This window comes from Pteropus alecto, unplaced genomic scaffold, assembly GCF_000325575.1.
Source record: "Pteropus alecto unplaced genomic scaffold, ASM32557v1 scaffold88, whole genome shotgun sequence".
Taxonomy (NCBI): Eukaryota; Metazoa; Chordata; class Mammalia; order Chiroptera; family Pteropodidae; genus Pteropus; species Pteropus alecto.
This window is the reverse complement of record NW_006494611.1, coordinates 2,892,366-2,902,897: the sequence shown is the minus strand read 5'-3', so window position 1 is coordinate 2,902,897 and position 10,532 is coordinate 2,892,366. Positions and strand designations below refer to the sequence as shown.

Here is a 10,532-nt window from a genome sequence, read left to right as displayed (position 1 = left end):
CGACATATCAGGTGCAGCCCAGAGCCCCTGGTGGCCACTTAGAGGTCATAGTTGGGGTTCTTCCGAAGGATAACAAAACCTTCCAGAATGGGGGTGACAGGAAGAAACTGCTCAGTGGCCAATTCTGCGCGCTCCCCATGGGCCAACAACACTGGGGTTGTGTGTGTCTGGAACCCTGTGATGGTCTTAGGCTTCCCAGCCTGGCCCACCACATCCACTGCCTGTAGGGTGAGAAAATTGAGATGAAGGGACTCCAGATGCGAGCGTAGCAGGAACACAGAGCCCATACCAGTTTCAGAGAAGAAGGTATATGTGAATTCTCCAAGTTCTAGAATACAGTCTGACCCCTCCCCTCTGCCTAACCCCTTACCTGGCCCACACGGACAGACACTGGCAATGGCCGCAGCTCTTCATCAAATGTAACCAGCATTCGGGGCTGCATAGCAGCCACCAGCCCATACAATACATAATGTGATTTGCCTAGGATGACTGAGGGAAGAACATGGGACAAACATAGTTAGAAGCATCAGGGCAGGCCTGGTTTGAACCTTGGGACTCACTCCAGCCCTAACTCTTTAACCCCTCAGTCATATAGCTGAATCCACACTCCTCCCCTCATATACCCTACTACAAAATAGAGATGCCCCCACCTTACTCTGCCCAGTCCTCATACTTGATAATCATTTTCCTTCAATCACTCAAGAGTAGATACTGGGTTTAGTTTTCCATCCTCAAAAGAAAATTTCTTTGAGTCACATCAAAAGTGGGGAAGATGAAAGTCTCATGAGGCCCATCACAGACCCTAAGAACCTCAAGAATCCAGAGTGGTATAGAGCTAACTCAAAGTCTTGCTCCTAAATTATTGAGCTATCCCTGGCAAGGGTAGAGACTGGGTACTATGTGCCACCATATAAGATTCTTGACAGGAACTCACTATTGCGTACATCCAGGAAAGAGACAAGAACAGTGAGCAGCCCAGCCACGGCCACCTGACTCATAAGCTGCCGGTCACTGTGGTAGGGGCAGAGGGTCAGTGTGCCCTTCCCTAAATGTGTCAGGCCCTGAAAAATACAGAGAGAAGTGAAGGTAGAGAGTCACATTTAAAAAGATCACCTACCCTAGCCACACAGAAATCCAACTCACATCCTCCCTTCAGACCAAATTCAAGGTCTCCTTTCTTGTCACTATTTGTCTCCCTTCCGCCCTGCAGGAAGTTCCCTTGGCACACTCTAAAGAAAAGAGTTCTACTCTTTACCTGTGCCAAGCGCACCATGAAGAGGTTGTTGGGGTCTTTGGCATGATACTGGGCTAACTGGCGCAACATCGCAGCCAGTCGGGCATTATTGGTACCTGGAAATGTTAAGCATTACAGAGGCTTAAAAAAAAGGCCTTCCCCCAAGCTGCTTATAATAGTTTTCTGACTGATACTCACCACTGCCTACCATGCCCATGGCAAAGATGGAGTTATAGGAAACTTCTGGGTCAGCATCATGAGAAAATTTGCTTAGGGTATCCAGGATGTTGAGTCGTGGGTTTGAAACAGAAATTAAGGCCAGTGCTAAAGGCACAGCCCGTCGGAGTGTGGGCTCCCCATATCTCAGCTAGTGATAAAAGAAAATAACAAGGGTATCACAAAAAGCAGTAAAAACAAGCTTGGTTACAGGAACAGACTAATGGGTAAAAGGGGTTTTAATCAAATTTTGTAGAAAGGGCACAGAAAGAAAACATTTCTCAACCATGAAAACCCATTAGAAAAGTCTCCTCTGGGGTACCCCTGGCATCAAAACCAGGTACATTCTCATTTTCTCCATGCAATACTCACCAGGTGGCCAAAGGTTCGTAGTGCCATCTCTGCACCAATCTCTTCTCCCATAGCAATAAGGGCAATCCCCAGCACAGCCACTCCCTACAATTGAAGAGGCAGAAAAACCTAGTTAGCTCAGGGAACAAAAAACTCACCCTTGATTCAAGTCCCACCTAAAAAGAAAAAGCTGGCCTGTGGAGCCCACCCTTATCCCACATGTACAGAACCCAGTCTCGTGCTATTTCAATACACAGCAATACTCAGAGGAGCTCTAAAACAAACCCAAATCCAGCTCCCCTGCTCTCCTACATGCTTTTCTCAGAGCCTCACTCAGAGTGCCCAGCTGCCCATAGAACCTGATGAGCTCCCATGTCAGCAGGGGCTTCCTTCTTGTCCTTGTCCTTCTTTTCCTTCTTGTCTTTGTCTTCCTCCTTTTCCTTGGAGTCAAAGTGTTCACTACAAATGTGGAGCAGTTGCTGTACCTTCAGTACATTCCCAGAGCCTGCAGCAGGATGGTAAGGGTGAAGAATGGTAGAAATGAGAAGGCACCAAGGAAAAGCTTACTCCAGGAATAGAAGAAGCTAAAGAATTTAATGCAGATCAGGAAGACTGAGAAAGGAAAAACAATCTGAAAAAAGGTTCGGGAGAGAACTGAGGAGTCACTGGGAAGCACAAAGACACAGACCTGCATAGGCACACACATCCACCAGTGTATTTGCAAAACTGCGGAATGGCTCTGACACAACCTCCAGCGCAGCCAGGATTGCCTCTATGGCCTCTCCCTTCCCTATAGGAGATTCAAGGGGTCAGAGGACATCTGCTTCCAAACAGCGCAGCCTACACATAAACCCTCCTTGCTATATACAGTCACTGTCAGCCTTATGCCCAAAAAGGGACACGTCCCCTCACCCAAGTGATTAAGGCCCAGTCCAAGAGGAAGCCAACGGGCATAAGTGTCTTTAAGCTCAGTCTCCGACTTCTCCATGATGGTCTGAAGAATAGTGGAAGTGACATCTCCATTGCAAGATCCCACCGCTATCATTCCACAGGCTAGAGCTGTCACACCTGCCACCTAGAAACAGGAAAATCAGTAGTATTACACACAGTTATTAAAATAGTTGTTTACCCATCTAAATTCAAGATAACCAATTTCTACAGTCAACTGTAACCACGCTAGATAATAACCCCTTTCTGATAGTAGGTCAAATAATAATAGTAGCAACCACTCACTGAATACTTATTACATGTCAGCTACTATGCCAACTGCTTAGTATACTATTAGTATTTAATCCTCACAACCCCATGAAATAGGTCCTGCTTTTATTCCCTTTTATTGATGAGAAAAATGAAGCCTAAAGGGATTGAGTTATGTGTCCAAGATCACATTGCTTAGAAGCAGAGGTAGCAGGTTTTATATTGACATCTTGTTTTTAGCCACCATACAACATTTATCTGTCACTAAAATGACTCTCCATAAGAAAATTTAGGGTTAGTCAATAACTAAAACAGCGAGTATCACCCCCTGCAAACTGGGTTAAATTACTCCCCATTCTAGTCTGGTACTTCCTCATAGATCCCAAGGGCTGAAATGCAACACCAAAATGTTAACTCTAGCTATAACTGGGGACTTAGAATCCCAGTTCCAAGGGATTTCACTGAAAATGATAACACCTCCCCCTCCCCAAGCCCACTCTCATTTCTTATTTATCTATTAATTTCCCCCCATTTCTTTTCTCGCCACTATTTATCACGGAGAGCAGTAGGACTCAGAGCACCTTCCCCATCTCCCCCACCCAAAAATGACCAACAGCCTCTACTCACCTCCATACTCGACTTGGAATCTCCCATTACAGGCAACAACAGTGTTAGAACATCTTCACGATTGGACCCAGCATAGGCCAAGCCTAGCCTGCAAAAGCCAGTCCCCGGCACACACCAAAGGATAAGACAAGAAAGGAACAAAAAAAGGACTGGTCGTTCATCATTTCAACAGTCAACAAGAGCCAAATATTTGATAGACCAAGTAGTAGTTCTTGGTAATATAATACAAAGGTGAAGAATATATGAAAAAGATGGCATAGAGTGTAGATGCTGTACACGCCTCCTCTCGCAACCATGTCAAAATTATAATGAAACTACAGAGCAAGAATCACTGGGAGTTGCCTGAGGTCTGGCTGAAGAGAAACCCTACAACTAGGGACAAACATAAGAGGTCACCTCGAATCCGTAGGAGGTGCGGAGACGTGAAATGGCCTGGTCCCACAACCATGTGTGGTGATCAAGAATTGGGAGGGTTATCTTGGCTGCAGAGCCCTCTCCTCCACCTGAGCAGCGAGGGGTACAAGCCACACACTGGGCTCCCCAGCCCAGGGTTCCAGTGCCAGGAATAGAAGTTCCCACAACTTCGGACTATGAAAACCAGTGAAGGTTGTGGCTGAGTGAGACAGAGGGCCACAAGAGTTGTAGGCATTCCCCTTAAAGGGCCCACGTTCAGATTCACTCACTCTAAACTCCAGCCCTGGGGCAGCAGTTCAAAAGGTGCCTGGGACATAAGGGAGACACTGACTTGTTGGGCTTCAGGGTGAGTGCTAGCAATATCTACTGTTCCTTTATTGAGCCTTCCCCAGCTCCCAGTATGCAGAAGTCACCATCAACCTGGATAACATAGGTTGTTCCACCCAGGGATTCTGAGACTCCACTTCTCCCAAATTGTGGGCCCACCCAAATCACTTCCAGTGGTTAATTCCATACAAATGGCCTGTCTTGGCTCTTGTGGTGGACTTTCATAAAATCTCTTATAGGCTCACAAAACCCAAAGAAGCGACATCTGGCCTCAGCGTGCCCCATACCTCTTGGTGAGCAGCCCCAAGCCCCGCAGTAGTGGCAGCCAGCCTTGGTTCTTGGCTTGGCCCCTTGAGACACCTATTAAGCCCAGCACAGGTGACAGCTATCTGCGGATTGCTTGGTGACTCTCACCGGGTGGCCCTGGAAGTACACAGGCTGCAGCTGAACTTGGCCTGCAGCTGGCCTCCTCCCTGGAGGCCCTTGGGCCAGATTAGCCAGTGGCCTGCTTTTACCAGCTGCATCTGAGGAAGACATACCCGAAAGACAGACAGGACTGGGCAAGCACCAGAGACCTGCTAAAGTGACTCCTGATCCAGAGGGTCAGCCCTTCACTGGCCAGTTGGACCAAGGGTCAATCCCTCCCAAGGCTCAACTATGACAGCAGGGCACACAAAACACACACGAGAGATACACCTTGAGCCCTCGCTCAAGCGACCAGGGAAGACTGTGCCACTGGGCCCTATAGGATACCTACTACTCTACTAATGCCACTCTACTAAGACCAGGAGACTTAGGAGCCCTACCTAATACATAGAAACAGACACAAGTAGGCAGCCAAAATGGGGAGACAAAGAAACATGTCCCACATAAAAGAACAGAACAAAGCTCCAGAAAAAAAACTCAATAAAATGGAGATAATCTACCAGATGTAGAGCTCAAAACACTGCTTTAAGGATGTTCAATGAACTTAGGGGAAGAGTAAATGAACTCAGTGAGAACTTTTTGACAAAGAGATAGAAAAAATAGGAAACCAGTCGGAAATAAAAAATTCAATATCTGAGATGAAGAATACATTAGAGGGAATCAACAAGAGTGGATGAAGCGGAAGATTAAATCAGCAATTTAGGGGATAGGATAGCGGAGGACACCCTATCAGAACAAAAAAATGAAGATAGTTGGAGCCCCTGGGACAACATTAAATCAGTGTAACATTCACATCATAGGGATACCAGAAGGAGAAGAGAGAGCGAAGAATTGAAAACCTATTTCCAGAAATGACAGAAAACTTTCCTAACTTGATGAAGGAAACAGACATACAAGCCCAGGAAGTACAGAATCCCAAATGAGATGAACCCAAAAAGGCCCACACCAAGAAATGTCCTAATTAAAATGTCAAAGGTTAAAGAAAAAGAGAGAATCTTAAAAGCAGCAAAAGAAAAACAATTAGTTACCTACAAGGGAGTTCCCATAAGAATGTCAGTCAATTTCTCAACACAAACTTTACAGACCAGAAGGGCTTGGCACGAAATATTCAAAGTGATGAAAAGCAAGGAACTACAACCAAGATTACTCTACCCAACAAAGCTATCATTTAGAACTGAAGGACAGATATGAAGAATACAATATCTAAGATGAAAAAGAACATCAGAGCTTCCCAGACAAGAAAAAGCTAAAAAGTTCATCACCACCAAGCCAGTATTATAGGAAGTTTATATGTATCAAAATATATGTATCAAAGATATGAATAAAAGATGGCAACAACTACATATCTATCAACAAGTACTTCAAATGAAAAAGAAGTAAATGCTCCAATCAAAAGATAGGTTGGCAGAATGGATAAGAAAACAAGACCCTTCCAAAGGCTGCCTACAAGAGACTCACTTCAGATTAAAAGACAAACAAGTTGAAAGTAAAGGAATGGAAAATGATACTTCATGTGGCCCTAAAAGGCATTGTGCTGAGTGGAATAAGTCAGAAAATGACAAATGCCATGTGATTTCACGTATATGTGGAATCTAAAGAACAAAATAAACAAAAATAACAGAAACTCGTCTACAGCCATGCCACCTTGAACGTGCCAGCTCTCATTTGATCTTGGAAGCTAAGCAGGGTCAGGCCTGGTTAGTACTTGGATGGGAGACCACCTAGGAAGACCAGGTGCTATAGGCGTAAAATAAAATAACAGAAACTCATAGATAGAGAATATTTTGAGGGTTACCAGATGAGAAGGGGGTTGGGGAGGCTGGTGAAAAAGGGGAAGGAATTAAGAAGTACAAATTGGTAGTTATAAAATAGTCATGGAGATATAAGGTATAAGGAATATAATCATAACATTGTAATAACTGTATATGGTGTTAGAGGGGTACTAGATTGAGGTGCTGACTTCTTGAGTTATATAGATGTATAATCACTATATTGTACACCTGAAACTAATATAGTAAGCCAACTATAATTGAAAAATAAAAAATATTGTCAAAAAATACAAGATGAAAAGGGGCAATTCCTGTTTTCACAGAGCTTTCAGGCTGAGCGCTACCAGAAGAAGCAAGAAGCCTTACCCAAAGATGGAACCAAGTCTCATAGTGTTGCTGTTGTGGAGAACATAGTCTGAGAGCAGTGCCAGAGCGGGGTCACACTCATTCCGGACCCCAGAGTTGACGATGCCACAGGCCAGGAGGGCTCCTGACTGCAAAATGCAAACAGATTCTTCACTCAGGCTACTCTACCTTCCTTACTGCAAAGGATAGTACTCGCCTTAACTGGAGTTAAAAACCAGGTAGACCTTTCCCCGTGAAAGGGAATCCCTATGGGCCCTAGAACATGGAAAGGGAATGTCCCCATTTAGTGGGCTGTGCCCAGACCAACCTTGATGTAATCCTCAGAGGAGTACAGATACTTGTCAATCTGGGTGAGGCCACCATCCACATCCCACAGAAGAATCATGCCAAGGGACGCAGCTGCACTCAACATACCTATACCAAGGAAAAATCTCAGTCTTAAAATGGTCCTACACTGAGAAAATTATTATAAAGAGCTCCAAGGATCTGCATTAGAGATCGCTTGTCAGGTAACACATGGACCTAGGAAGACAAGAGTGACCAAAGCAACACGAAGATAAAGCAGGAATAGAATTATACCATGGTCCTTGTTCTTGTAAAGCCATTTGTTGCCATCATCAGTCAGCAGCTTGTCCTGGCCAAAGGCTGCATTCACAAAACCATTCACAAAAGAAGAGGCCAGGTTCATGCGGGCAGAATCCACTTGAGAGCCACTGCCCCCAAACCCTGCATAGGAGGGAGAAGGCAGGCAGGTTTAGAGTAAGACAAGAAAGGTCTGGTTCTGAGCTGGCCCCTTAGGTTCCTCTAGCTTTGTCTCCAACAGTGACCTGGAGAAAAGGTATGTGGGAATTCTGAGCTCTATAGGATAAGTGTGTTGGGCCAAGCTACCACTCCCAAATCAAGGGGACAATTAGCAATCCTCCAATCCCCAAACACATGCAGATGGCTACTCACTGTTGTTCTCTAGGTGGGTTTTATAGATGTCATCAGGTACCTTGGGCTCCATGATATCCAGCTGAAGAGAAATCAGAGTCACAAGTGCTTCTCCAGTCTTCTCCTAGCTATCCCTTCTGCTATCCTATTCAATGGCAGTTCTAACCAATAGTCTAGTCAGAGTTATATTCAGGGAGGTGAAATGCCAGGTAGAATCACAACCAAGAGTGCTTTGATGGTGAAAAGGGCAGAATCTCACCTCCCGAGCTAAAGCCAAGAAGTTGCTGTTCAGCTGCACATTGGACATGATCTCTGTTAGGTCTTCATACTCCTCCACATCTTCACTCAGCTCCAGAAACACCCCATGCCGGCCTAGCATGAATGCCATCTGCTTCTGTACTACCCTGTGGGAAAAAGCCATCACATCTGCTCAGCTCCCATCCACTAAAGGCACAGAAAAGTACCTCAAGCCCTAACCAGAAACTACAAGTCCCAGGTCTTCATGCAATGCCCCACCCATGCATGAGCTTATCTCTTCCTTTGCCAACTTCTTCCCTACATACACATCTTTGCAGGAGGTGAAGATGTCTTCCACCAGCTCCATGTCATTGAGCATTAATGCCAACCTCAGAGCTTCAGGAAAGCGACTGAATTTTCTAAACACACCCAAGGCACAACGCAACAGCGCAGAGTTCTCAGGCTCGGGCACGTAATTCACACAACTATGAAGGTAAAAAGAATAAAGTAATCAGAAGTTCCAGATATTCATTTATCTCATTTAATTTGCTTACCCAGAATAAATGTGAAATGCCTACTATATATACAAGGAACTATGCTAGATGCTGAGGAGACAAGATGGCTCTGTCCTCAAGAAGCTTACAGGAAATAATAAATTAACTACAGTCTAATGCTACCCTTAATGCAGATGCTCTGAGAAAATAGAGAAGGCACAATTAAGAGAGAAGTGCTGGGGAAATAGGTCTGTCACCATTCCCTATCATGCTCACTCACCTGGTGAGATAGAGGCAGACCTTTGCATATGCATTCTCATCAATGTCCTTCTCCAGCATATCCACCTGTTCAATTTCCATAAGAAGGTCACAGGCCTCATGCTCCGCATTGTGGGCCATGTTATAGGGGACAATCTCCTTCACCAGGGTCAGCAGCGGCTCCCGCTGTGTCTTCTCTGCGTCATCGAGCTCTTGCCATTCCTTAGCCACTTCTCCTGCTAGATGCCTATGGATAGGCCCAGATCATTAGGGGAGCACAGCTTCACAGGAAGCACTTCCCTGTGGGTCAAGGAATTCAGTGTCTGGTACTCCAAGACAGAGAGTACTCCAAGACCAAACTAAGAATTGTACCTCAGAACCCCCTTGAGATTCCCCCAAAAAGGTCTTACCTGACATACTCATGACCCCATGATGCCAATTCCTCTTGGGAACCCACTAGCCGATACTTGAGGCACTCACGATCCCCACTCATAGTCATGGCCAAAACAGAGATGATATCAGCAGCAAAACGCTATAAAGAAACCAGTCTTTAAAGTCAAATCCAGGGTAAAGGGAATATTATATTATAGAATCGAGATCACTATCACTAGCCCCAAAACTAAATGTTAACTATATACCAACCTTTATTTACACGATAACTAAGCTAAGCCTCACAATAACAGTTAGTGTTGCTATCTCCCTTTTACCCAACATGGCTGAAAGGTGATAAGGGGAAGAGATAGACTCTCAATTTTATTCTAATAACAACACTGAATTATTAAAAGATTTCAAGCAGAAAAGACGCACAATCTAGAAAGATCACTATGGTGCTTTATGAAAGATAAAGTGTATAGGAGATCAAGAACAAAAGGAAGAAGCCGGTGAGGAGGGTGCTTCAGCAATTCAGGTGAGAACCAAAGATTTCCTGGATTGAAGTTGTTCCAATAGGTAAAGAAGTGATTAAACTGGGGATGTGTTTTAGAAATAAAACAACTAAATGTAAATGGGATATCAAGAAAGAAAAAAATTAAAGTCAAACAAATTAAAAACAGATCATAATGAAATCCCAAGGTCTAAAATATATGACTGAAACGGTGTCTTTTGAGAAGGTAATCCTCCTGTCAGCTTTTTTTGAGAATTTTACTGTGATAAGTTCTGTTCACCAGCTCAGATCTCAGGTCTATCAGGCTTCCTGTAACTCCCTATGAGCCCCATGGTTTAGATGAAAAGGAATTCCTAAACTAAGCCTCTACCAGCTTCTGAAATAGTTTTACCTTATTCTCTCCAGGAGCCATATTCTCATAAATTTCCTTCAGCTTGCCATAATGTGGACGCAGAAATTTGAGAGGCTTGGGCACTGAAGTCATAGAGGTTGTAGAAGAACGAATCTGCCTCCGCAGTTCTTCCAACGCTGGTCGGTACAGGGACGTGTCCTTCTCCTGATCAGATGTTAGGGTCAGACAAAAAGGGGTCACATCCCTCAAGTCATAATACACAGGTGCTTAACTAATAACTCCCCTAGAAAGGTCACTGTTTTATTCATCTGTGATTCTCCAACTACCTGCACATGCCTGTCACAAAAACAAATGACGCCAATTAAGAGTTCAAGAACTGCTTCTCCCACCAGAGAAAGCTACAAAGTCTTTCAAATATCCTTTGTTCCTTTATTCCCTCACAACATGG

General features: G+C 44.5%; 1 protein-coding gene and 1 pseudogene across 1 annotated transcript in view; one reads left to right on the top strand and one right to left on the bottom strand.

Moving 5' to 3' along the window:
• PSMD2 (proteasome 26S subunit, non-ATPase 2) overlaps nucleotides 1–10,532 on the bottom strand; it is an 11,289-nt gene continuing 757 nt past the window's right edge. The window contains exons 3-21 of the mRNA XM_006925783.2: nucleotides 10,124–10,288; nucleotides 9,260–9,381; nucleotides 8,872–9,096; nucleotides 8,424–8,582; nucleotides 8,120–8,264; nucleotides 7,882–7,942; nucleotides 7,507–7,653; nucleotides 7,235–7,341; nucleotides 6,928–7,055; nucleotides 3,626–3,713; nucleotides 2,714–2,876; nucleotides 2,490–2,591; nucleotides 2,161–2,306; nucleotides 1,823–1,906; nucleotides 1,433–1,601; nucleotides 1,256–1,350; nucleotides 935–1,061; nucleotides 371–489; nucleotides 1–221 (exon numbers count right to left, since the gene is read on the bottom strand). Of these exons, the coding sequence (XP_006925845.1) occupies nucleotides 39–221; nucleotides 371–489; nucleotides 935–1,061; nucleotides 1,256–1,350; nucleotides 1,433–1,601; nucleotides 1,823–1,906; nucleotides 2,161–2,306; nucleotides 2,490–2,591; nucleotides 2,714–2,876; nucleotides 3,626–3,713; nucleotides 6,928–7,055; nucleotides 7,235–7,341; nucleotides 7,507–7,653; nucleotides 7,882–7,942; nucleotides 8,120–8,264; nucleotides 8,424–8,582; nucleotides 8,872–9,096; nucleotides 9,260–9,381; nucleotides 10,124–10,288 (2,535 nt within the window). The 3' untranslated portion in view covers nucleotides 1–38. The remainder of the gene's footprint in view (nucleotides 222–370; nucleotides 490–934; nucleotides 1,062–1,255; nucleotides 1,351–1,432; nucleotides 1,602–1,822; nucleotides 1,907–2,160; nucleotides 2,307–2,489; nucleotides 2,592–2,713; nucleotides 2,877–3,625; nucleotides 3,714–6,927; nucleotides 7,056–7,234; nucleotides 7,342–7,506; nucleotides 7,654–7,881; nucleotides 7,943–8,119; nucleotides 8,265–8,423; nucleotides 8,583–8,871; nucleotides 9,097–9,259; nucleotides 9,382–10,123; nucleotides 10,289–10,532) is intronic.
• On the top strand, nucleotides 6,420–6,538 carry LOC112474164 (annotated as a pseudogene).